Source organism: Rhinoraja longicauda, chromosome 7 (genome assembly GCF_053455715.1).
Source record: "Rhinoraja longicauda isolate Sanriku21f chromosome 7, sRhiLon1.1, whole genome shotgun sequence".
NCBI classification, from domain to species: domain Eukaryota; kingdom Metazoa; phylum Chordata; class Chondrichthyes; order Rajiformes; family Arhynchobatidae; genus Rhinoraja; species Rhinoraja longicauda.
The window spans coordinates 1,664,232-1,688,882 of NC_135959.1; the positions used below are offsets into that span (position 1 = coordinate 1,664,232).

The following is a 24,651-nucleotide window of genomic DNA, read 5'->3' on the forward strand; positions in this document are numbered from 1 at the left end:
TAAGAAGAAACGGGGAGGCCATTTAAAACTGAGGTGAGAAAAAACCTTTTCACCCAGAGAGTTAATGTTGTGAATTTGTGGAATTCTCTGCCACAGAGTGCAGTGGAGGCCAATTCACTGGATGAATTTAAAAGAGAGTTAGATAGAGCTCTAGGGGCTAGTGGAATCAAGTGATATGGGGAGAAGGCAGGCACGGGTTACTGATTGTGGACGAAATCTCGTCCAAAAGACTTGGTTTTTTTTGGATGACAATAAAGGTAATTCTGATTCTGATCAGCCATGATCACAATGAATGGCGGTGCTGGCTCGAAGGGCCAAATGGCCTCCTCCTGCACCTATTTTCTATGTTTCTATCACTTATGATCTCATATTATCAGTATATGGATCAGGCCCTTCGGCCCACAGGGTTGGTGCCGACGCTGAGACGATGGAGGTGATCTACCTGAAGGACATCACCCATCACCTCGCCTCCAACTCCACTCGAGCCTTCCCCAACCTCCGTCAGCTGATCTTCCATCAACGATATCTTCCCTTCCAATATCTGTATCTTTTCTTCCATCAATTTCTGACGCGCACACACACACACATGCACACAAAGAACAATGAGGTGAGATTTAGCACCGCGGACAAGATCGACATCTAGCGCGGAGCAAGACTAAGAGACTTAGCGGGCAGTCACGGTGGCGCGGCGGTAGAGTTGCTACCCCACAGCGAATGCAGCGCCGGAGACCCGGGTTCCATCCCCACTACGGGCGCCATCTGTACGGAGTTTGTACGTTCTCCCCGTGACCTGCGTGGGTTTTCTACGAGATCTCCGGTTTCCTCCCACACTGCAAAGACGTGCAGGTTTGTAGGTTAATTGGCTTGGTGTAAATGTCGAAATTGTGCCCAGTGTGAGTAGGATAGTGTTAGTGTGCGGGGATCGCTGGTCGGTGCGGACCCGGTGGGCCGAAGGGTCTGTTTCCGCGCTGTATCTCTAAACTAAACTCAATCGCACAATCACAATGACTTAATTATCAACTACACTCTGGAAAAATTGCTCCCATACATTGTTGTCAATCTAAGACACACACGCACACACACACACACAGGTAAACGCACAGACATACATACATACAGGCAGACACACACACACACACACACACACACACACACAGAGGCAGGCCCAGGCACACATACAGCGGCAGACACAGGTCCGCATACACACACAGACACACCCCCCCCCCCCACACACACACAGGTAAACGCACAGACATACATACAGGCAGGCAGACACACACACACAGACACCCCCCCCCCCCCCCACACACACACACAGGAGGATGAGGGGAGATCTTATAGAGGTGTACAAAATCATGAGAGGAATAGATCGGGTAGATGCAGAGTCTCTTGCCCAGAGTAGGAGAATCGAGGACCAGAGGACATAGATTCAAGGTGAAGGGGGAAAGATTTCATAGGAAACGGAGGGGTACATTTTCACACACACACATATGGTCACACACACATGCGGTCTCACACACACGCATACACGGTCACACACACACAGTCACACACACACACATATGGCCACACACACATACGGTCACACACACACACACATACGGTCACACACACATACGGTCACACACACATATGGTCACACACACACTGTCACACACATACATGCGGTCACACACACACATGCGGTCATACACACACACATACGGTGACACACACACGCAGTCACACACAGACTGCAATACACACACACACATACGGCCACACACACACACACACACATACGGCCACACAAACTCGCGGTCACACGCGTACACAGCGGCGCACGGTGACAAGCCGTACTTTATCCGACAGGGCCACGTGCAGGTCGCTCTGCAGTTGGGTGCGTTTCTCCTCCCATATGGGCATGGCTGCATCGTGTTCGTCCGCCAGGTCGTTCAGGGCCTTCTGCGACAGCGATAGCCGGCTTCCCAGGTCACGGACCTGCAACGCAAGATGGAGACGGGGCGATCAATCACCGCGGCGCTGGAGACCCCACGCTCCACACCCCCCGACCTCCCGAAATCCCTGACCCATGATCCCCGACCTCACTGACCCATGATCCCCGACCTCCCTGACCCATGATCCCCGACCTCCCTGACCCATGATCCCCGACCTCCCTGACCCATGATCCCCAACCTCCCTAACCCATGAACCACACACATTAACTCTCGGAATGGCGGGACTGTTGTATGTTGAAAGACTGGAGCGACTGGGCTTGTATACACTGGAATTTAGAAGGATGAGAGGGGATCTTATAGAGACGTATAAAATTATAAAAGGACTGGACAAGCTAGATGCAGGAAAAATGTTCCCAATGTTGGGGGAGTCCAGAACCAGGGGCCACACAGTCCAAGAATAAAGGGGAGGCCATTTAAAACTGAGGTGAGGAACTTTTTCACCCAGAGAGTTGTGAATTTGTGGAATTGTCTGCCACAGAGGGCAGTGGAGGCCAATTCACTGGATGAATTTAAAAGAGAGTTAGATAGAGCTCTAGGGGCTAGTGGAATCAAGGGATATGGGGAGAAGGCAGGCACGGGTTACTGATTGCGGATGATCAGCCATGATCACAGTGAATGTTGGTGCTGGCTCGAAGGGCCGAATGGCCTCCTCCTGCACCTATTGTCTATTATTGCCTGGCAGCAGGAGTGCAGTGAGAGTGTGGTCAGGGTGGGGACTCTGTCAGAGAGGGGGGGGGGGCGCTGTGGGAAGGCCGCGCTGGTTTTATTTTGTTTTGTCTTTTATTTTTTTAAACCAAAAATAATTGAATCAATTATTAAAAACAACATTTACAGGACAATATAAAACGAAACAAAACCCAGCCACCGGAATACACGTCAAACAAACATACAAAATGGACTCCGAAACAACTACTTCCCCATCCTCATTGAGAATACATCCCCCCCATCCCCATCCCGCGGTGCCCAGCGGTCCCGGCAATCAATGCCCGCCCTTGGACAGCGCGTGGTCCCTCTCTAACCTCACCCGGGCACGGACGTAACCCCGGAAAAGGGGCGGGCGGCCGGCACGGGCAGAGCCCACCTCTGCCTGGCGCCATCTTGGCCAGGCCCAGGAGCAACCCAACCCAAACAGGACATCCTCGCCCACCCCCACACCCCCACCCTCTCCCCTACGCACAGGGGTGTCCAGAGATGGGGGCTGTGGGTGTGAAGTGCAGCCAGAAGACAAAAGGAGCAGCCCCTCTAGGTATTGGAACAGGGGCTGCAACCTCACGTGTACACGTGGGACACGGAATCTTCCAGCCCGCAAACATGGCGGGCGGTTGGCGAGTCTGTGAACCAACCGCGAGGGAAACAGGTTGCAGGGGACTCCCGGTGTGGTCACCCACCACCCAAGGGCCCCGACAGAGACGGGCAGAATCCCTCTGGGAGGGCCGCACTGTGAGAGCTGGCCACACGGATGGGGGAGGAGGGAGAGAAGGAGAGAGAGAGGGGAGAGGCAGAGAGAGAGATGGAGGGGGAGGGAGAGGGAGAGGGAGAGAGAGGGAGGGTGAGAGAGAGGCAGAGAGAGATGGAGGGGGAGGGAGGGTGAGAGGGGGAGGGAGAGGCAGAGAGATGGAGGGGGAGGGAGAGGGAGGGTGAGAGAGAGGCAGAGAGAGAGAGGCAGAGAGAGAGAGAGGCAGAGAGAGAGAGAGGTAGAGTGAGAGAGACAGGCAGAGAGGCAGAGAGAGAAAGAGAGGCAGAGAGAGAGAAAGAGGCAGAGAGAAAGAGAGGCAGAGAGAGAGAAAGAGGCAGAGAGAGAAACAGAGGCAGAGAGAGAGGGAGAGTGAGAGAGAGGCAGAGAAAGATGGAGGGGGAGGGAGGGTGAGAGAGGCAGAGAGAGAGAGGCAGTGAGACAGAGAGGCAGTGAGACAGAGAGGCAGTGAGACAGAGAGGCAGAGAGAGAGGCAGAGAGGGAGAGGCAGAGAGAGAGAGAGGCAGAGAGAGAGAGGCAGAGAGAGTGAGGCAGAGAGAGAGAGGCAGAGAGAGAGAGAGGCAGAGAGAGAGAGGCAGAGAGAGAGAGAGGCAGAGAGAGAGAGAGGCAGAGAGAGAGAGGCAGAGAGAGAGAGACATTTTCTAATTGACATTAAGAAAATTAATATTGACCTGCTAAACTTGCTAACTTGCTGCACTGCTTACAACTGCAAGAACGAGTAGCAATCGATAAAAGGCTATAAATGTATTGCGTGTATATATATATGTACAGGGGCATATCTACCCATGCATTGTACACGTATTTATATTCATTCATTTAAAATATGTATGTTATGTTCTATACTTTGGCAATATAACGATGTATCGTATCATGCCAATAAAGTTTTTAAAATTGACAAAAAATTGACAGAGACAGACACACGAGAGACACATACACACACCTACACACAAACCCACACCCGCGCACACACGCACGCACACGCACATATACGCACGCACACACACACAGAGATGTTGCCCTACCTGGTGCTGCAGTCAGAGCGAGGTTTTTTTTTACGTTTACAAACTAAAAGCTTAAACCCCTCAGTGACATCAGAGAGCAGCAGGTGGCCGATTGGCCGGTGAACATAAAAGCCTTTGTTGGCTTTTTGCAGCTTCGTTGAGGAAACGAAGAGAAAGCGATCGTCCACACCTGCCCGCCTGCCCGCCCGCATGTCGGCCCGCCCGCCCCTCACCCTGCCACTGCCCCGAGCCCCTGCTCCACCACACACACACGCACACTGCCCTCCTCACCAACAACTGTCACCCTCAACCCACGCCACTGACACGGCAATACAGAGATGCCACACACCAGGAACAGCAGGCTCCGGCTTACACCAAACACAGCCAGGGAGCGGCCTGGATAGAGTGGGTGTGGAGAGGATGTTTCCACTAGTGGGAGAGTCTAGGACCAGAGGGCACAGCCTCAGAATTAAAGAACGCTCCTTTAGGAACCAGGGGTCACCCAGTCTAAGAATAAAGGGGAGGCCATTTAAAACTGAGGTGAGAAGAAACTTTTCCACCCAGAGAGTTGTGAATTTGTGGAATTCTCTGCCACAGAGGGCAGTGGAGGCCAATTCACTGGATGAATTTAAAAGAGAGTTAGATAGAGCTCTAGGGGCTAGTGGAATCAAGGGATATGGGGAGAAGGCAGGCACGGGTTACTGATTGTGGATGATCAGTCATGATCACAATGAATGGCGGTGCTGGCTCGAAGGGCCTGCACCTATTTTCTATGAAGGAGATGAGGAGGAATTTCTTTAGCCAGAGGGCGGTGAATCTGTGGAATTCTTTGCCACAGACGGCTGTGGAGGCCAAGTCAGTGGATATTTTTAAGGTAGAGATAGATAGATTCTTGATCAGTGCGGGTGTCAGGGGTTATGGGGAGAAGGCAGGAGAATGGGGTTAGGAGGGAGAGAGAGACATCAGCCGTGATTGAAGGGCGGAGTAGACTTGATGGGCCGAATGGCCTAATTCTGCTCCAATCACTTATGAACTTACCAGTGCCTTTCCCCAGGGTGGAAATGTCCAAACACGACAGGGGATCGGAGGTGAGAGGGGATCGGTGGAAGGTGAGAGGGGGAAAGGTTAATGGAAAAGTGTGGGGCAAGTTATTTTTTTATTAGTGCGGGTGTCAGGGGTTACGGGGAGAAGGCAGGAGAATGGGGTTAGGAGGGAGAGATAGGTCAGCCACGATTGAATGGCGGAGTGGACTTGATGGGCTGAATGGCCTAATTATGTCCCTACAGTTTATGAATTTATCAACTTATTCGAGGTAGGTTTTTTTTGTTTAATTGGTGTTTTTTTTTTACAGAGGGTGGTGGGTGCCTGGCACACTGCCAGGGGTGGTGGTGACAATAGACAATAGGTGCAGGAGGAGGCTATTCACACTAGTTCTATCTTATCCCACTTTCTCATCCACTCCCTACACACTGGGGGCAATTTAGAGGCCAATTGACCTACAAACCCACACGTCTCTGGCATGTGGGAGGAAACCGGAGCACCCGGAGGAAACCCACGCGGCCACAGAGAGAACGTGCAAACTCCACACACACAGACAGCGCCCATAGTCAGGATCATAGAAAACATAGATGGAAACATAGAAAATAGTTGCAGGAGGAGGCAATTTGGCCCTTCGAGCCAGCATCGCCATTCATTGTGATCATGGCTGATCATCCACAGTCAGTACCCCGTGCCTGCCTTCTCCCCATATCCCTTGATTCCACTAGCCCCTAGAGCTCTATCTAACTCTTTTTAAAATTCATCCAGTGAATTGGCCTCCACTGCCCTCTGTGGCAGAGAATTCCACAAATTCACAACTCTCTGGGTGAAAAGGTTCCACATAGGAGATTAGTGGACAAAGTTAGAGCACATGGTATTGGAGGTAGGGTACTGACATGGATAGAAAATTGGTTGACAGACAGAAAGCAAAGAATGGGGATAAATGGGTCCCTTTCAGAAGGGCAGGCAGTGACTAGTGGGGTACCGCAAGGCTCGGTGCTGGGACCGCAGCTTTTTACAATATACATTAATGACTTGGATGAAGGGATTAAAAGTACCATTAGCAAATTTGCAGATGATACAAAGCTGGGTGGTAGTGTGAACTGTGAGGAAGATGCTATGAGGTTGCAGGGTGACTTGGACAGGTTGTGTGAGTGGGCGGATGCATGGCAGATGCAGTTTAATGTGGATAAGTGCGAGGTTATCCACTTTCGTGGTAAGGATAGGAAGGCAGAGTATTATCTGAATGGTGAAAAGTTAGGAACAGGGGACGTACAACGAGATCTGGGTGTCCTAGTGCATCAGTCACTGAAAGGAAGCATGCAGGTACAGCAGGCAGTGAAGAAAGCCAATGGAATGTTGGCCTTCATAACAAGAGGAGTTGAGTATAGGAGCAAAGAGGTCCTTCTGCAGTTGTATAGGGCCCTAGTGAGACCGCACCTGGAATACTGTGTGCAGTTTTGGTCTCCAAATTTGAGGAAGGATATTCTTGCTATTGAGGGCGTGCAGCGTAGGTTTACTAGGTTAATTCCCGGAATGGCGGGACTTTCATATGTTGAAAGACTGGAGCGACTAGGCTTGTATATACTGGAATTTAGAAGGATGAGAGGAGATCTTATCGAAACGTATAAGATTATTAAGGGGTTGGACACGTTAGAGGCAGGAAAAATATGTTCCCAATGTTGGGGGAGTCCAGAACCAGGGGCCACAGTTTAAGAATAAGGGGTAGGCCATTTAGAACTGAGATGAGGAAAAACCTTTTCAGTCAGAGAGTTGTGAATCTGTGGAATTCTCTGCCTCAGAAGGCAGTGGAGGCCAATTCTCTGAATGCATTCAAGAGAGAGCTAGATAGAGCTCTTAAGGATAGCGGAGTCAGGGGGTATGGGGAGAAGGCAGGAACGGGGTACTGATTGAGAATGATCAGCCATGATCACATTGAATGGCGGTGCTGGCTCGAAGGGCCGAATGGCCTCCTCCTGCACCTATTGTCTATTGTCTATTGAAAAAGTTTTTTCCCACCTCAGTTTTAAATGGCCTCCCCTTTATTCTTAGACTGTCTGGCCCCTGGTTCTGGACTCCCCCAACGTTGGAAACATTTTTCTTGTATCTAGCTTGTCCAGTCCTTTTATTATTTTCATGCCTCTCTACAAGATCCCCTCCTCATCCTTCTAAATTCCAGTGAATACAAGGCCAGTCTTTCCAATAGACAATAGGTGCAGGAGGAGGCCATTGGGCCCTTCGAGCCAGCACCGCCATTCAATGTGATGATGGCTGATCATTCACAATCTTGCCTCATATGACAGTCCCGCCATCCCGGGGGTGAACCTGGTGAACCCAGGTCTCTGGCGCTGTACCTGCCTCGCCGCTGTGCCAGACTGACACGGCACCTGGAAGTGCGGTACCACTCACTGTCAGTAACGGTGACCAGTAAACTACTGGGTTGTCACAAAAGCCCAGGCGAGGTGTTGCAACTTGCCACGTCCAACTAGGGCAAGCATTGCACAGTAAACGGTGGAGCCCTGGAGACTGTTGCAGAACAGAGAGACGTGGGCGGGCAGGAGCACGGCTCGCTGAACGCGGCCCCTCAGGTGGACAGGGTGGTGAGTCATTGGGAGGGGTTCGTGGAACCAAGGTTGGGCCATCAGTTGTACAGGGCCCTGGTGAGACCGACCGCACCTGGAGTACTGTGTGCAGTTGTACAGGGCCCTGGTGAGACCGACCGCACCTGGAGTACTGTGTGCAGTTGTACAGGGCCCTGGTGAGACCGACCGCACCTGGAGTACTGTGTGCAGTTGTACAGGGCCCTGGTGAGACCGACCGCACCTGGAGTACTGTGTGCAGTTTTGGTCTCCAAACTTGAGATGGACATTCTTGCTATTGAGGGCGTGCAGCGTAGGTTTACTAGGTTAATTCCCGGGATGGCCGGACGGTCGTATCTTGAAAGACTGGAGCGACTAGGCTTGTATACACTGGGATTTAGAAGGATGAGAGGGGATCTTATCGAAACATATAAGATTATTAAGGGGTTGGCCACGTTAAAGGCAGAAAACATGTTCCCAATGTTGGGGGAGTTCAGAACCAGGGGCCACAGTTTAAGAATAAGGGGTCGGCCATTTATAACGGAGGTGAGGAAAAACGTTTTCACCCAGAGAGTTGTGAATCAGTGGAATTATCTGCCTCAGAAGGCAGTGGAGGCCGATTCTCTGGATGCTTTCAAGAGAGAGTTAGATAGAGCTCTTCATGATAGTGGAGTCAGGGGGTATGGGTTACTGATTGTGGATGATCAGCCATGATCACAGTGAATGGCGATGCTGGTGCAGAGGCCAGGGGCCACAGTCTAAGAGTAAAGGGGAGGCCATTTAACACTGAGGTGAAACTTTTTCACCCAGAGAGTTGTGAATTTGGGGAATTCTGCCAGAGGGCAGTGGAGGCCAATTCACTGGATGAATTTAAAAGAGAGTTAGATAGAGCTCCAGGGGCGAGTGGAATCAAGGGATATGGGGAGAAGGCAGGCAGGGAGTGACCGGGGTGAGACTGATCCTTGATTATGCTGCTGGCCTTGCCGAGGCAGCGTGAGGTGTAGATGGAGTCGATGGTACAGTAATCAAATCTTTGTCTATGTACAGCAACTTTAAAAAAAATATTTAACAATCTTTCTTATTTCAGAAATGGCAAAGAAAATGCATTGCAGATAATTGAAGACAAGTCCGTTGAGGAGAGATTCCAGTTCATCTTCAACTTTTTAGAAAGTAAGCTTCACGCATGGTACAAAATTGGGTGGTACTCTGGGGGAGTGTAGAGCAGAGGGATCTAGGAGACCAGGTACATAGTTCCTTGAAGGTGGCGTCACAGGTAGATGGGGTGGTCAAAAAGACTTTTGGCACATTGGACTTCATAGACAATAGGTGCAGGAATAGGCCATTCGGCCCTTCGAGCCAGCACCGCCATTCAATGTGATCATGGCTGATCATTCTCAATCAGTACCCCGTTCCTGCCTTCTCCCCATACCCCCTGACTCCGCTATCCTTAAGAGCTCTATCTAGGTCTCTCTTGAATGCATTCAGTGAATTGGCCTCCATTGCCTTCTGAGGCAGAGCATTCCACAGATTCACAACTCTCTGACTGAAAAGGTTTTTCCTCATCTCAGTTCTAAATGGCCTACCCCTTATTCTTAAACTGTGGCCCCTTGTTCTGGACTCCCCCGACATTGGGAACATGTTTCCTGCCTCTAACGTGTCCAACCCCTTAATAATCTTATATGTTTCGATAAGATCTCCTCTCATCCTTCTAAATTCCAGTGTATACAAGCCTAGTCGCTCCAGTCTTTCAACATATGACAGTCCCGCCATTCCGGGAATTAATCTAGTAAACCTACGCTGCACGCCATCAATAGCAAGAATATCCTTCCTCAAATTTGGAGACCAAATTGGTGACCGATTGGGAGAAGGGGAGATGCAACGTGACCTGGGTGTCATGGTGCACCAGTCATTGAAAGCAAGCATGCAGGTGCAGCAGGCAGTGAAGAAAGCGAATGGTATGTTGGCATTTATAGCAAGAGGATTTGAGTTTAGGAGCAGGGAGGTTCTGCTGCAGTTGTACAGGGCCTTGGTGAGACCGCACCTGGAGTATTGTGTGCAGTTTTGGTCTCCTAACCTGAGGAAAGACGTTCTTGCCTTAGAGGGAGTACAGAGAAGGTTCACCAGATTGATCCGTGGGATGGCGGGACTTTCATATGAGGAAAGACTGGATAGACTGGGCTTGTACTCGCTGGAATTTAGAAGACTGAGGGGGGATCTTATAGAAACATATAAAATTCTTAAGGGGTTGGAGAAGCTAGATGCGGGAAGATTGTTCCCGATGTTGGGGAGTCCAGAACCAGGGGTCACAGCTTAAGGATAAGGGGAAAGTCTTTTAGGACCGAGATGAGAAAACATTTCTTCACACAGAGAGTGGTGAGTCTGTGGAATTCTCTGCCACAGAAGGTAGTTGAGGCCAGTTCATTGGCTATATTTAAGAGGGAGTTAGATGTGGCCCTTTTTGCTAAAGGGATCAGGGGGTATGGAGAGAAGGCAGGTACAGGCTACTGAGCTGGATGATCAGCCATGATCATATTGAATGGCGGTGCAGGCTCGAAGGGCCGAATGGCCTACTCCTGCACCTATTTTCTATGTTTCTATGTTTCTAAAACTGCACACAGTACTCCAGGTGCGGTCTCACTAGGGCCCTGTACAACTGCAGAAGGACCTCTTTGCTCCTATACTCAACTCCCCTTGTTATGAAGGCCAACATTCCATTGGCTTTCTTCACTGCCTGCTGTACCTGCATGCTTCCCTTCAGTGACTGATGCACTAGGACACCCAGATCTCGTTGTACGTCCCCTTTTCCTAACTTGACACCATTCAGATAATACTCTGCCTTCCTATTCTTGCCACCAAAGTGGATAACCTCACACTTATCCACATTAAACTGCATCTGCCATGCATCCGCCCACTCACACAACCTGTCCAAGTCACCCTGCAACCTCATAGCATCTTCCTCACAGTTCACACTACCAGCCAGCTTTGTATCATCTGCAAATTTGCTAATAGTACTTTTAATCCCTTCATCCAAGTCATTAATTTATATTGTAAATAGCTGCGGTCCCAGCACCGAGCCTTGCGGTACCCCACTAGTTACTGCCTGCATTCTGAAAGGGACCCATTTATCCCCACTCTTTGCTTTCTGTCTGTCAACCAATTTTCTATCCATGTCAGTACCCTACCTCCAATACCATGTGCTCTAATTTTACCCATTAATCTCCTATGTGGTACCTTGTCGAAGGCTTTCTGAAAGTCGAGGTACACCACATCCACCGGCTCTCCCCTGTCAGTTTTCCTAGTCACATCCTCAAAGAATTCCAGAAGATTAGTCAAGCACGATTTCCCCTTCGTAAATCCATGCTAACTCGGAACGATCCTGTTACTACTTTACAAATGCTCCGCAATTTTGTCTTTTATAATTGACTCCAGCATCTTCCCCACCACTGATGTCAGATGAACTGGTCTATAATTTCCCGTTTTCTCTCTCCCTCCTTTCTTAAAAAGTGGGACAACATTTCTCTCACTGCCCCCCCCTCTGTGATTCCTCCTGCCCTTCAACTCTATGACCATGTCCCAATCTCTGTCCCGCCCCCTCCCCTGACATCATTCTGAGGAAGGGTCTCGACCTGAAACGTCACCCATTCCTTCTCTCCAGAGATGCTGCCTGACCCGCTGAGTTACTCCAGCATTTTGTGTCTACCAGCATCTGCAGTTATTTTCCTACAGACCCATGCAAGGATCAGTTGTAGCACAAGTTTAATTTTTTCAACGGAAGATCACCTTGTACAACAGGTCACCATTTTCCTCTTCGAGTTTATCAATCTTTCGCTCGGTCTGGCTTTTTTCGGTCTTTAGATCCTGACTCTGTTTCTGGGCATCTCGTAGTCTGTTCAACAAACTGGGGAGAAAGGCGGTCAAAGCATCCAATTAATACACGAGTCAAAGAGAAACGATTCTACATTCAAACTAACAACGGGAAAATAAACTCCCCCATCAGTTTCAGGAGCAGAATCAGGCCATTCGGCCCATCGAGTCTACTCTGCCATTCAATCCTGGCTCGTCTATCTCTCCTCCCTCTCCACACCCATTCTCATGCCTTCTCCCCATAACCCCTGACACCCGCACTGATCAAGAATCTGCCCGCCTGAACCAACCTGATCTCCTGGTTGCTGGACACATTAATTCGCCTTCCCATTCCTACACAGACCTTTCTGTCCTCGGTTGTCAGAGTGAGGCTCAACGCAAATTGGAGGAACAGCATCTAATATTTCGCTTGGGCAGCTTACAGCCCAGTGGTGTGAATATTGATTTCTCTCACTTCAGGTAGCCCCGGCATTCCCTCTCTCTCCATCCCTCCCCCACCCAAGTCGCACCAGCTTCTCGTTCTCATCCAACAAGCAGCTAACAACTGTTTCTTTTATCATCGTTACATTTTTGAATATCTTTAATTCATTGATCTTTATCTCCCTACATCACTGTCTATATCTCTTGTTTTCCCTATTCCTAACTAGCCTGAAGGATCTCGACCCGAAACGTCACTCATTTCTTCTCACCAGAGATGCTGCCTGTCCCCTGAGTTACTCCAGCTGCTTCAGGCAGTGAAGAAAGCTAACGGCATGTTGGCCTTCATAACGAGAGGATTTGAGTATAGGAGTAAAGAGGTCCTTCTGCAATTGTACAGGGCCCTGGTGAGACCACATCTGGAATATTGTGTGCAGTTTTAGTCTCTTAATTTGAGGTAGGACATCCTGGCTATTGCGGCAGTGCAGCGTAGGTTCACCGGGTTAATCACCGGGATGGTGGGACTGCCATATGAGAAACGTTTGGAAAGACTGGGTTTGTATTCACTGGAGTTTAGAAGGAATTCTAAATAGAATTTATAGAAACGTATACAATTATAAATGGACTGGACAAGCTAGATGCAGGAAAAATGTTCCCAATGTTGGGGGAGTCCAGAACCAGGGGCCACACAGTCTAAGAATAAAGGCGAGGCCATTTAAAACTGAGATGAGAAAAAACTTTTTCACCCAGAGAGTTGTGAATTTGTGGAATTCTCTGCCACAGAAGGCAGTGGAGGCCAATTCACTGGATGAATTTAAAAGGGAAAGTTAGATAGAGCTCTAGGGGCTAGTGGAATCAAGGGATATGGGGAGAAGGCAGGCACGGGTTACTGATTGTGGGTGATCAGCCATGATCACAATGAATGGTGCTGCTGGCTCGAAGGGCCGAATGGCCTCCTCCTGCACCTATTTTCTATGTTTCTATCCCAAAGATGTGCAGGATAATTGGCTTCTGTAAAATTGTCCCTATAGTGTAGGATAGAACTAGTAGTGTGCGGGTATTTATTCACAAAATGCTGGAGTAACTCAGCGGGTCAGGCAACATCTCGGGAGAGAAGGAATGGGTGACGATTCGGGTCGAGACCCTTCTTCAGACTGAACGGTAGCGTGCGGGGATCGCTGGTTGGCGAGGGTTCGGTGGGCCTGCATGGCGGTGCTGGCTCGAAGGGCCAAATGGCCTCCTCCAGCACCTATTCTCTCTGTTTTTGTGTCTATCTTTGGTTGAAACCAGCATCTGCAGTTCCTTCCTACAAAAGACCCTGCCAGTCTCGGTAGGCCGAAGGGCCATTTGTGAAGCCTGTATTGCGGAGTTCCCCGGGCACTGCGCTGGAGCGAGCGGCCACAGTATTACCTCTCGCATTTCTCCTGCAGGCGGCCCAGCTCGTCGGGCTGTTCCTCGGACGCCTGTCTCTCCGTCTGCCTCACCAGCCGGTCGACCTTCTGCTGCATGATGGAGATGTGTGTGTCTGGCGAGAGGGAACAACTCGTGAACCAGCTGCCGATTGTTGAATCAGTGGAGCTCGCGTGCAAACCGTGGACCTGCGTACGGCCCAGATGGTTTCTTCATTGTCGCGTGCACCAGGTACAGTGAAACACAGTGTTTGCATACAGATCCGGCACGATGGTAGAGTTGCCGCCTTACAGCGAATGCAGCGCCGGACACCCGGGTTCCATCCCGACTACGGGTGCTGTCTGTACGGAGTTTGTACGTTCTCACTGTGACCTACGTGGGTTTTCTCCGGGTCGCCGGTTTCCTCCCACACTCCAAAGACATAGAGGTTTGTAGTTTAATTGGCTTGGTATAAATGTAAAAATTGTCCCTAGTGTGTGTAGGGTAGTGTTAGTGTGCGAGGATCGCTGGTCGGCGCGGACCCGGTGGGCCGAAGGGCCTGTTTCCATGCTGTATCTCTAAACTAAACTAAGCTATCCCTGAACGTACATCAGCATGATCGCCCCAGTCGGTGCAGAATGTACACAACAGTCCACCGAGTCCAAAGGCTAGAGGCACCATTTTACAGTCCCAGCTGCAGCTGGCCACAAAGGCCCGTTATAGCCGTCGTCTCTATTCCGGTCGCACCCCCCCCCCCCCCCCCCGATCCCAAGTCCCTCGTCAGGCCTTGTTCCCCAGGGGCAGGGGGGTGCCTCCCGCACCTTGGGGTGCCAACTACCTCACTCCCAAATAAGGGACAAAAGGTGACATCACCGCCCCGCGCCCCACGTGGCCTCACCCAGCCAGCGGCCACGTGCTCCCGCTCCACCAATGCCGACCGCCCGGGCCGGGAGGTGGGTTGCTATGCAACCTCTGTTAGGCTGCTCCCGGGCCTCCAGGCCTACACTGTCCGGACCGACAGCAGCCCCCGGGCCTACAGTGTCCGGGCCTACATTGTCCAGACCTACAGCGGCCCCCGGGCCTAATACGGGACAAGGGCGGTCCCGTACGGGACAAACTAATTTAGCCCAAAATACGGTGTGTCCCAGCTAATACGGGACAGTTGGCGACCCTCGGCCTTTTGTCCAGCCTCCGCCGTCGCCTCCTTCCACTGCTTTCCCAATTCCCGATCCACGGAGCGAACAAGTGCCGGGCTCGGCGGCCCTCTATCGCCGAGCGAGCCGGGCCTGTGGTTGGGAGACAGCCCCTGCTCAATGGACCTGTTTCCGCGCTGTTTCTCTAAACTCAACTAAAGTTGGGCAACAGGGCCTGTTTCTGTGCTGTATGACTCTGTGAACTATGCTGCACATTTGTGTCCCTTGCTTTCGATATATTGTTCTAAATGTGACTGCTCTCAATGCATTTCAATGTACAGTGACTATTTTTCACGCAAGGTTCAAAGAGATGAGAAAGATTGTACCAGTTCTGCTTCCACGGGGCAGGGCACTTTGGGGCTGCATTGGTCATAGTCACAGAGTGATACAGCGTGGAAACAGGCCCTTCGGCCCAACATGCCCACACCGGCCGACAAGGTCCCAGCTACCCTAGTCCCACCTACCTCCCTCCAAACCTGACCTATCCATGTACCTGTCCAACTGTTTCTTAAACGATGGGATAGTCTCAGCCTCAACTACCTCCTCTGGCAGCTCGATCCATGTACCCACCACCCTCTGTGTGGAAAAGTTACCCCTCAGATTCCTATTAAATCTTTTCCCCTTCACCCTGAACCTATGTGCTCTGGTCCTCGATTCCCCTACTCTGGGCAAGAGACTCTGTGCGTCTATAGGTGAGGCAGACAAGACTTTGGTGTGAAGTTTGGGGCAAGAACGTTGAGAACGTTGTTAGCATTATTTATTATCGTCATGTGAACAAAGATAGAATGGAAATTTCGGTCCATCATGAATTTACAACGAAAATGGGGCATCTTGGTCAGCATGGAAGAGTTGGGCCAAAGGGCCTGATCTTCTGCTGTTCTTGCTCGCAAGCCCAGGTCAGGTTCTTCTGAACTCTCTCTTGGTTAGCATGGGAGGGCTGGGCTGAAGGGCCTGTTTCTGTGCCGTATCACTCTGAGCCGCAAGCCCAGGTAACGTGCTGGTGAACCCTCTCTTGGTTAGCACGGGAGGGTTGGGCTGAAGGGCCTGTTTCTGTGCCTTACAGCATTTTTAGTTTAGAGATACAGCGCGGAAACAGGCCCTTTCGGCCCACCGGGTCCACGCCGACCAGCGATCCCCGCACACTAACATTATCCCACACACAATAGGGACAATTGTTTTTACATTTGCCCAGCCAATTAACCTACACACCTGCACGTCTTTGGAGTGTGGGAGGAAACCGAAGATCTCGGAGAAAACCCACGCAGGTCACGGGGAGAACGTACAGACTCCGTACAGACGGAGACCCGGGTTCCATCAAGTTAGGAGGAGGGGGAGTTCAACGAGATCTGGGTGTCCTAGTGCATCAGTCAATGAAAGGAAGCATGCAGGTTCAGCAGGCAGTGAAGAAAGCCAATGGAATGTTGGCCTTCGTAACAAGAGGAGTTGAGTATAGGAGCAAAGAGGTCCTTCTACAGTTGTACCGGGCCCTGGTGAGACCGCACCTGGAGTACTGTGTGCAGTTTTGGTCTCCAAATTTGAGGAAGGATATTCTTGCTATGGAGGGCGTGCAGCGTAGGTTCACTAGGTTAATTCCCGGAATGGCGGGACTGTCGTATGTTGAAAGGCTGGAGCGATTGGGCTTGTATACACTGGAATTTAGAAAGATGAGGGGGGATCTTATTGAAACATATAAGATAATTAGGGGATTGGACACATTAGAGGCAGATAACATGTTCCCAATGTTGGGGGAGTCCAGAACAAAGGGCCACAGTTTGAGAATAAGGGGTAGGCCATTTAGAACGGAGATGAGGAAGAACTTTTTCAGTCAGAGGGTGGTGAAGGTGTGGAATTCTCTGCCTCAGAAGGCAGTGGAGGCCAGTTCGTTGGATGCTTTCAAGAGAGAGCTGGATAGAGCTCTTAAGGATAGCGGAGTGAGGGGGTATGGGGAGAAGGCAGGAACGGGGTACTGATTGAGAGTGATCAGCCATGATCGCATTGAATGGCGGTGCTGGCTCGAAGGGCTGAATGGCCTACTCCTGCACCTATTGTCTATTGTCTATTGTCTATTGTCATCTGTAGTCGGGAACTGCATTCGCTGTAAGGCGGCAACTCCACCGCTGCGCCACCGTGCCACCGTTCCTTTCTCGGTGATGAGCTTGCGAGCCACCGTCAGCTCGATCTGCAAGTTGCCAGATAACAGCTGGGAAGACGCTGTCCGTGAATCTGGTGAACCTTCGCTGCCCCCGTTCCCGCCCCCGCCTTGCCCCGCGCACGTGGTCTCCCCGCCATTACCTTTCTCAGTGATGAGCTTGCGAGCCTCCGTCAGATCGATCTCCAGGTCGTTGTGAAGCAACTGTGCAGTGACCAGCTGCCTCTTCATGCGCCGCACCTGCACCTGCGGCGTCTGCATGAAGTCCTGCATCGGCGACGCTGGTGACGTGGACGGGCTGCAGCTGCAGCACGGGACAAACACACGCGCAGCGGTCGGTACAGCACGCCCACAGATGCTGCAGCCCACAATACCCCAGGCAGCACCACAACGTGCACGCCACGCCCACACACCCCTCACCCACAACGTGCACGCCACCCCCACACACCCCTCACCCACAATGTGTACGCCACGCCTACACCCCCGCGGCTCACATGTGCACACCACACCCAAACCCCTTGCCCACACGTGCACGCCACGCCCACACACCGCGCGGCCCACAACGTGCCCGCCGCACACCCCTCAGCCCACAATACCTCTGCCACGTTGGCACACCACGCGGCCCACAACGTGCACGCCACACCCACACCCCTCGCCCACACGTGCCTGCTACACCCACACACCGCGCGGCCCACAATGTGCCCGCCACACACCCCTCACCCCACAATACCTCTGCCACGTTGGCACACCACGCGGCCCACAACGTGCACGCCACACCCACACCCCTCGCCCACACGTGCCTGCTACACCCACACACCCCGCGGCCCACAATACCGCTGCCATGCCCACACCCCTCGCCCACACGTGCACGCCACACCCACCGCCCACAACGTGCACGCCACACCCCGCGGCCCACACGTGCACGCCCACACACCCCTCACCCACACGTGCACGCCACACCCACACACCCCTTGCCCACAATGTCCCTGCTGAACTACACACCCCTCGGCCACACAACAGGCCCTCCTCCGGCAGCTTGTTCCATACACCCACCACCCTCTGTGTGAAAAAGTTACCCCTCGGATTCCTATTAAATCTTTCCCCCTTCACCTTGAACCTATGTCCTCTGGTCCTCGATTCCCCTACTCTGGGCAAGAGACTCTGTGCGTCTACCCGATCTAGTCCCCTCATGATTTTGTACACCTCTATAAGATCTCCCCTCATCCTCCTGCGCTCCATGGAATAGAGACCCAGCCTGCTCAACCTCTCCCTGTAGCTCACACCCTCTAGTCCTGGCAACAACCTCGTAAATCTTTTCTGAACCCTTTCAATCAAAGATACTAGAGGAACAAGATAGAGCACTCGACCCTAAAAACCTTAGTATGTCACGGCGCCATTTTAGTCGGCAGAAACATTTTAAAATAAAAATAACAAAAATCTGTGAATTGATAGATGAGATATATTCTGCGTTTTAATGGTATCATCACACATACTGTTCCCCCAAAACACTGATTACACTGCGAGAGGCAGATCGAACGGCGGGTTTTGCTTACTAAAATGACGGACGATACGCTCCTTTGCGTACTATACTTCAGTACAGGCGATTTCAACAGAGTGGTCCATCTTGTTCCTCTAGTATCTTTGCTTTCAATACTCTAAACCGAACACAATACTGTAAACTAGGCACACTGAATGCTACTGACCTGTACACCTTCGATGTCAGAAACTGGGTTCTCTGTCTATGTGCCCCAAAGAACATTTGAGGGGTGACTTCATCTGAACTGGCGCTGTGAAGATGAGCCACTGGAGACAAAGCTGTAAAGACAGAGAAGAAACGATCGTCTCTTAACAAAGCTGCCATTAATTCTTCCGCGGTGGTTATAAATCAAAGGCGACAAAACAGAGCAACAGTTTAAAGAAACACAGCAAAGAATGTGTAGAAGACAAGCTATTGCTTGGCTTAACTGGGCAATAAGCTCGCTAAGATAAAGCACAAAGTGCTGGAGGAACTCAGCGGGTCAGGCAGCATCTGCAGAGGGGATGGACAGACGACTTGGGCTTGCATTTGGTTGATAGAATTACATTGAGGATGATATACACATTCTAAATAAGAATTGGATATGTAAACTTTGATTTGGATTTAATTGGATACAAAATGATGCATATTTTTGGACTTACTTAAATTGGGTTTTGTTACAGAAAAATACTTTGGAAGCATAATGGATATAAAAATCATTATGATTTTTAAAAAGCATCACAATTCTAAGGGGGAGATATGTGATGTACACATGCAACAATATGGTAAAGCTACCTGTGATGTATACACGCAACAATATGGTAAAGCTGCCCGTGATGTACACATGCAACAATATGGTAAAGCTGCGTGTAATGTATACACGCAACAATATGGTAAGGCTGCGTGTGATGTATACATGCAACAATATGGTAAAGCTGCGTGTGATGTACACATGCAACAATATGGTAAAGCTGCGTGTGATGTACACATGCAACAATATGGTAAAGCTACCTGTGATGTATACACGCAACAATATGGTAAACCTGCGCGTGATGTACACATGCAACAATATGGTAAAGTTGCGTGTGATGTATACACGCAACAATATGGTAAAGCTGCGTGTGATGTATACACACACCAATATGGTAAAGCTGTGTGTGATGTATACATGCAACAATATGGTAAAGCTGCACGTGATGTATACATGGAACAATATGGTAAAGCTGTGCCTGCGCTTTTACACAGAGAGTTGGAATGGCGATCTTGTGTCCAGACGTGTCCAGTTTTGGTCTCCAACTTAAGGCGTGCTTTTGAGAATGATACTGAGTAGAACGTATCAGTATTCACTGGAGTTTAGGATGAGAGGGGATCTGATAGAGACGCATAAAATTATAAAAGGACTGGACCAGCTAGATGCAGGAAACATGTTCCCAATGTTGGGGGAGTCCAGAACCAGGGGCCACACAGTCTAAGAATAAAGGGGATGCCATTTAAAACTGAGGTGAGAAGAAAACTTTTTCACCCAGAGAGTTGTGAATTTGTGGAATTCTCTGCCACAGAGGGCGGTGGAGGCCAATTCACTGGATGAATTTAAGAGTGAGTTAGATAGAGCTCTAGGGGCTAGCGGAATCAAGGGATATGGGGAGAAGGCAGGCACGGGTTACTGGTTGTGGATGATCGGCCATGATCACAATGAATGGCGGTGCTGGCTCGAAGGGCCAAATGGCCTCCTCTGCACCTATTTTCCATGTTTCTGTCAGGACACTTCTTCAGACTGATGGAGCCGGAGGGGGAAAGCTGGAAAAGAGAGGTGGGGACGGGACAAAGCGTGGCGAGTGATAGGTGGGTACAGTTGATGGGAAGAGGGGGGGGGAGTAAACGACAAAGGCTGGAGCAGGTGGAAAGGAGACCAAAGGGTGTCAGAAAAGGAGAGAAGAGGTGGAGTGAAATGTAAAGCCGGAGAGAGGGAAGAGGTGGATAGGGACGGGAAGTGGAGGGGGAATGGGCGGAAGGGTCTGACCATTCCCTCCACAGATGCCGACTGACCCCTCTGTGTCCGACAGCTTTTTGCTGAAAATTCCAGCATGTGCAGTTTGTCGCGTCTCTATAATACATTCTCTCTTTCATCTTCAGGATAAAACCCACTCCAGTCCCAAGGCTTAATCCAGACATGGAAACAGGCCCTTCGTCTGTGCAGACCAAGATGCCCCATCTAGGGTTGCCAACTATCTCACTCCTAAATAAGGGACAAGGTGACGTCACCGCCCCGCGCCCCACGTGACCTCGCCCAGCCAGCGGCCACGTGCTCCCGCTCCCAATGGCGGCCGCTCGGGCTGGGAGACTGGTTGCTAAGCAACATCCGTTTGGCAGCGCCCGGGCGTCCGGGCCTACACTGTCCGGGCCTACAGCGGCCCCCGGGCCTAGGGCGGTCCCGTATGGGACAAACCAATTTAGCCCAATATACGGAATGTCCCGGCTAATACAGACAGCTGGCAATCCTAGCCCCATCTAAGCCAATCCCATATACAATACAATACAATACAATATATCTTTATTGTCATTGTACAGGGGTACAATGAGATTGGGAATGTGCCTCCCATACGATGCAATAATTTAATTAGCTAGTCAGTATTAATTTAAACAACCCAACGATATATATCCCTCTAAACCTTTCCCATCCAATAGACAATAGACAATAGATAATAGGTGCAGGAGGAGGCCATTCAGCCCTTCGAGCCAGCACCGCCATTCAATGTGATCATGGCTGATCATTCCCAATCAGTACACCATTCCTGCCTTCTCCCCATACCCCCTGACTCCGCTATCCTTAAGAGCTCTATCTAGCTCTCTCTTGAATGCATTCAGAGAATTGGCCTCCACTGCCTTCTGAGGCAGAGAAATCCACAGATTCACAACTCTCTGACTGAAAAGGTTTTTCCTCATCTCAGTTCTAAATGGCCTACTCACTAGGGCCCTGTACAACTGCAGAAGGACCTCTTTGCTCCTATACTCAACTCCTCTTGTTATGAAGGCCAACATTCCATTGGCTTTCTTCACTGCCTGCTGTACCTGCATACTTCCTTTCAGTGACTGATGCACTAGGCCACCCAGATCTCGTTGTATGTCCCCTGTTCCTAACTTGACACCATTCAGATAATACTCTGCCTTCCTATTCTTACCACCAAAGTGGATAACCTCACACTTATCCACATTAAACTGCTGTCCATGTACCTGTTCAAATGCCTGTTACATGTTGTGGCAAAGTTATTTCAGTGTAGTGAGTTACCTCGATTCTGCAAAAACGTGGCCAGGCTATTGTCCATGTGGATTCCTTCTTCGTTGTCCAGCACAAAGCGCAGAATGCCCACAAGCTCCCCCTGGGGGTGGGGAGGAAAAGACGCACGGTCAAACACAAGCTTTAGAATTATACAGATAAATGTGCAAAATGCTGTATTTTACCACTGGTCCTTTAATCACAGTGCAAAGCTTCAGAGAAATCTATCGGTTCAGTTCAGTTTAGTTTATCCTCACGTGAACCGAGGTGCAGTGAAAAGCTTTTTGTTGCGTGCTAACACGTCAGCGGAAAGACAATACATGATTACAATCGAGTCATTCACAGTGTACAGATACATAGAAACATGGAAAATAGGTGCAGGAGGAGGCTTTTTGAGCCAGCACCACCATTCATTGTGATCATGGCTGATCGTCCACAATCAGTAACCCGTGCCTGCCTTCTCCCCATTTCCTTGATTCCACTAGCCCCTAGAGCTCTATCTAACTCTCTTTTAAATTCATCCAGTGAATTGGCCTCCGCTGCCCTCTGTGGCAGAGAATTCCACAGATTCACAACTCTCTGGTTGAAAAAAGTTTTTTCTCACCTCAGTTTTAAATGGCCTCCCCTTTATTCTTAGACTGTGTGGCCCCTGGTTCTGGACTCCCCAACATTGGGAACATTTTTCCTGCATCTAGCTTGTCCAGTCCTTTTATAATTTTATATGTCTCTATAAGATCCCCTCTCATCCTTCTAAACTCCAGTGAATACAAGCCCAGTCTTTCCAATCTTTCCTCATATGTCAGTCCCACCAGGTGGTACATTTTGAATAAACATTTGGGGAAGTTAAGCTTTCGGCAAATTGTGAGTAAACAGGAAATCTGTTGGTTGTAAAATATTTACCCCTCATTTATAGGTGGTTAGATATCTACCTCCCCACATTTTCCTCACTCCCCACAGTTCCTCATTCCTCATTTCATAGACATAGAAAATAGGTGCAGGAGTAGGCCATTCGGCCCTTCGAGCCAGCACCGCCATTCAATATGATCATGGCTGATCATCCAACTCAGTATCCCGTACCTGCCTTCTCTCCATACCCCCTGATCCCTTTAGCCACAAGGGCCACATCTAACTCCCTCTTAAATATAGCCAATGAACCGGCCCCAACTACCTTCTGTGGCAGAGAATTCCACAGATTCACCACTCTCTGTGTGAAAAATAACTTTATCATCTCGGTCCTAAACGACTTCCCCCTTATCCTTAAACTGTGACCCCTTGTTCTGGACTTCCCCAACATCGGGAACAATCTTCCTGCATCTAGCCTGTCCAACCCCTTAAGAATTTTGTAAGTTTCTATAAGATCCCCCCTCAATCTTCTAAATTCCAGCGAGTACAAGCCGAGTCTATCCAGTCTTTCTCCATATGAAAGTCCTGCCATCCCAGGAATCAATCTGGTGAACCTTCTCTGTACTCCCTCTATGGCAAGAATGCCTTTCCCCACAGTTCAGCTCCATGCTCTGCACTACCTGCCACTATTTCACACCTATCCAGTCAGCCGTGGCAGGTTCTCAACCTCAGTGTTTCAAACAGTCCCCAGAGTTCATCACACTCTACTCAGCGGAGTAGACCTTTTTGACATCCAGCGCAGACACCATTCAGATAATACTCTGACACAGGCCCGACGGCCCGCTCAGTCCGCCCCGTCTCGCGATCAACCCAATTTTACCGAAGCCAATTAGCCTACAGACTCGCACCTCTTTGGAGTGTGGGAGGAAACCGGAGCACCCGGAGAAAACCCCTGCGCTTTTACAGAGTGAACATACAAACTCCGTCCAGACTCCACCCGTGGTCAGGATCGAACCCGGGTCTCTGGTGCTGTTCACAAGGTTAATTCCCGGGATGGCGGGACTGTCGTATGTCGAAAGAATGGAGCGACTGGGCTTGTATACGCTGGAAGTTAGAAGTGTAAGAAAATAACTGCAGATGCTGGTACAAATCGAAGGTAATTATTTCACAAAATGCTGGAATAACTCAGCGGGTCAGGCAGCATCTCAGGAGAGAAGGAATGGGTGGCATTTCGGGTCGAGACCCTTCTTTAGATTCTATGATTCTATGACTCTGTACATACATACAATGACGTCAAACTCAAGCCTAATAGGTGGATAAAACTCGTTTCCATCTAGCCCACAGCTAACAATGGCCTGTTTCCTTTATCGTCGTGACTTTCTCGGTGTGTCTTTCATTCGTTTGTTCTGTATCTATCGCTGTATCGTCATCCATATCTCTCTCGCTTCCCTCTCCCGACTCTCAGTCTGAAGAAGGGTCTTGACCTGAAACGTCGCCCGTTCCTTCTCTCCAGAGACGCTGCCTGTCCCGCTGAGTTACTCCAGTGTTGTGTGCCTATCTTCGATTTAAACCCAGCGTCTGCAGTTCTTTCCGATGCATTTTGTTTACCTGGGTTTCTGTGTCGAGGTCCTCGAATTCACGTGGGTTTTGTTTGGCCATGGTGTGGAGGTGCAGAAGCAGAACAGCCACCTGTAGAAACAGAAAACACACAGGAAATAACATTGGTTTATCATTGTCGCCCATCACCGAGATTTTTTTAAAGATACGGCGCGGAAACAACTCCGCCGAATCCGCGCCGACCAGTGATCCCCCCCCTGTACGTTAACCTACATCATCATCGGCGGTCACTGGAAGCGAGTGTGACTGTCCTCTCCATAGGGTCGGACACCTGTGCGTGACTTTGTTTAACGTGGGGAG

The 24,651-nt window shown here is 50.2% G+C and overlaps 1 protein-coding gene across 6 annotated transcripts in view; it reads right to left on the minus strand.

Annotated features, from left to right (window-relative positions):
* The window catches only part of LOC144595024 (uncharacterized), a 108,067-nt gene that overhangs the window by 35,403 nt on the left and 48,013 nt on the right, over nucleotides 1–24,651 (minus strand). For all 6 annotated transcript variants that reach the window (XM_078401955.1, XM_078401956.1, XM_078401957.1 and 3 more), the window contains exons 7-14: nucleotides 24,343–24,423; nucleotides 21,904–21,994; nucleotides 18,805–18,916; nucleotides 17,245–17,405; nucleotides 13,781–13,895; nucleotides 11,870–11,987; nucleotides 1,840–1,980; nucleotides 443–565 (exon numbers count right to left, since the gene is read on the minus strand). In XM_078401955.1, the coding sequence (XP_078258081.1) occupies nucleotides 443–565; nucleotides 1,840–1,980; nucleotides 11,870–11,987; nucleotides 13,781–13,895; nucleotides 17,245–17,405; nucleotides 18,805–18,916; nucleotides 21,904–21,994; nucleotides 24,343–24,423 (942 nt within the window). The remainder of the gene's footprint in view (nucleotides 1–442; nucleotides 566–1,839; nucleotides 1,981–11,869; nucleotides 11,988–13,780; nucleotides 13,896–17,244; nucleotides 17,406–18,804; nucleotides 18,917–21,903; nucleotides 21,995–24,342; nucleotides 24,424–24,651) is intronic.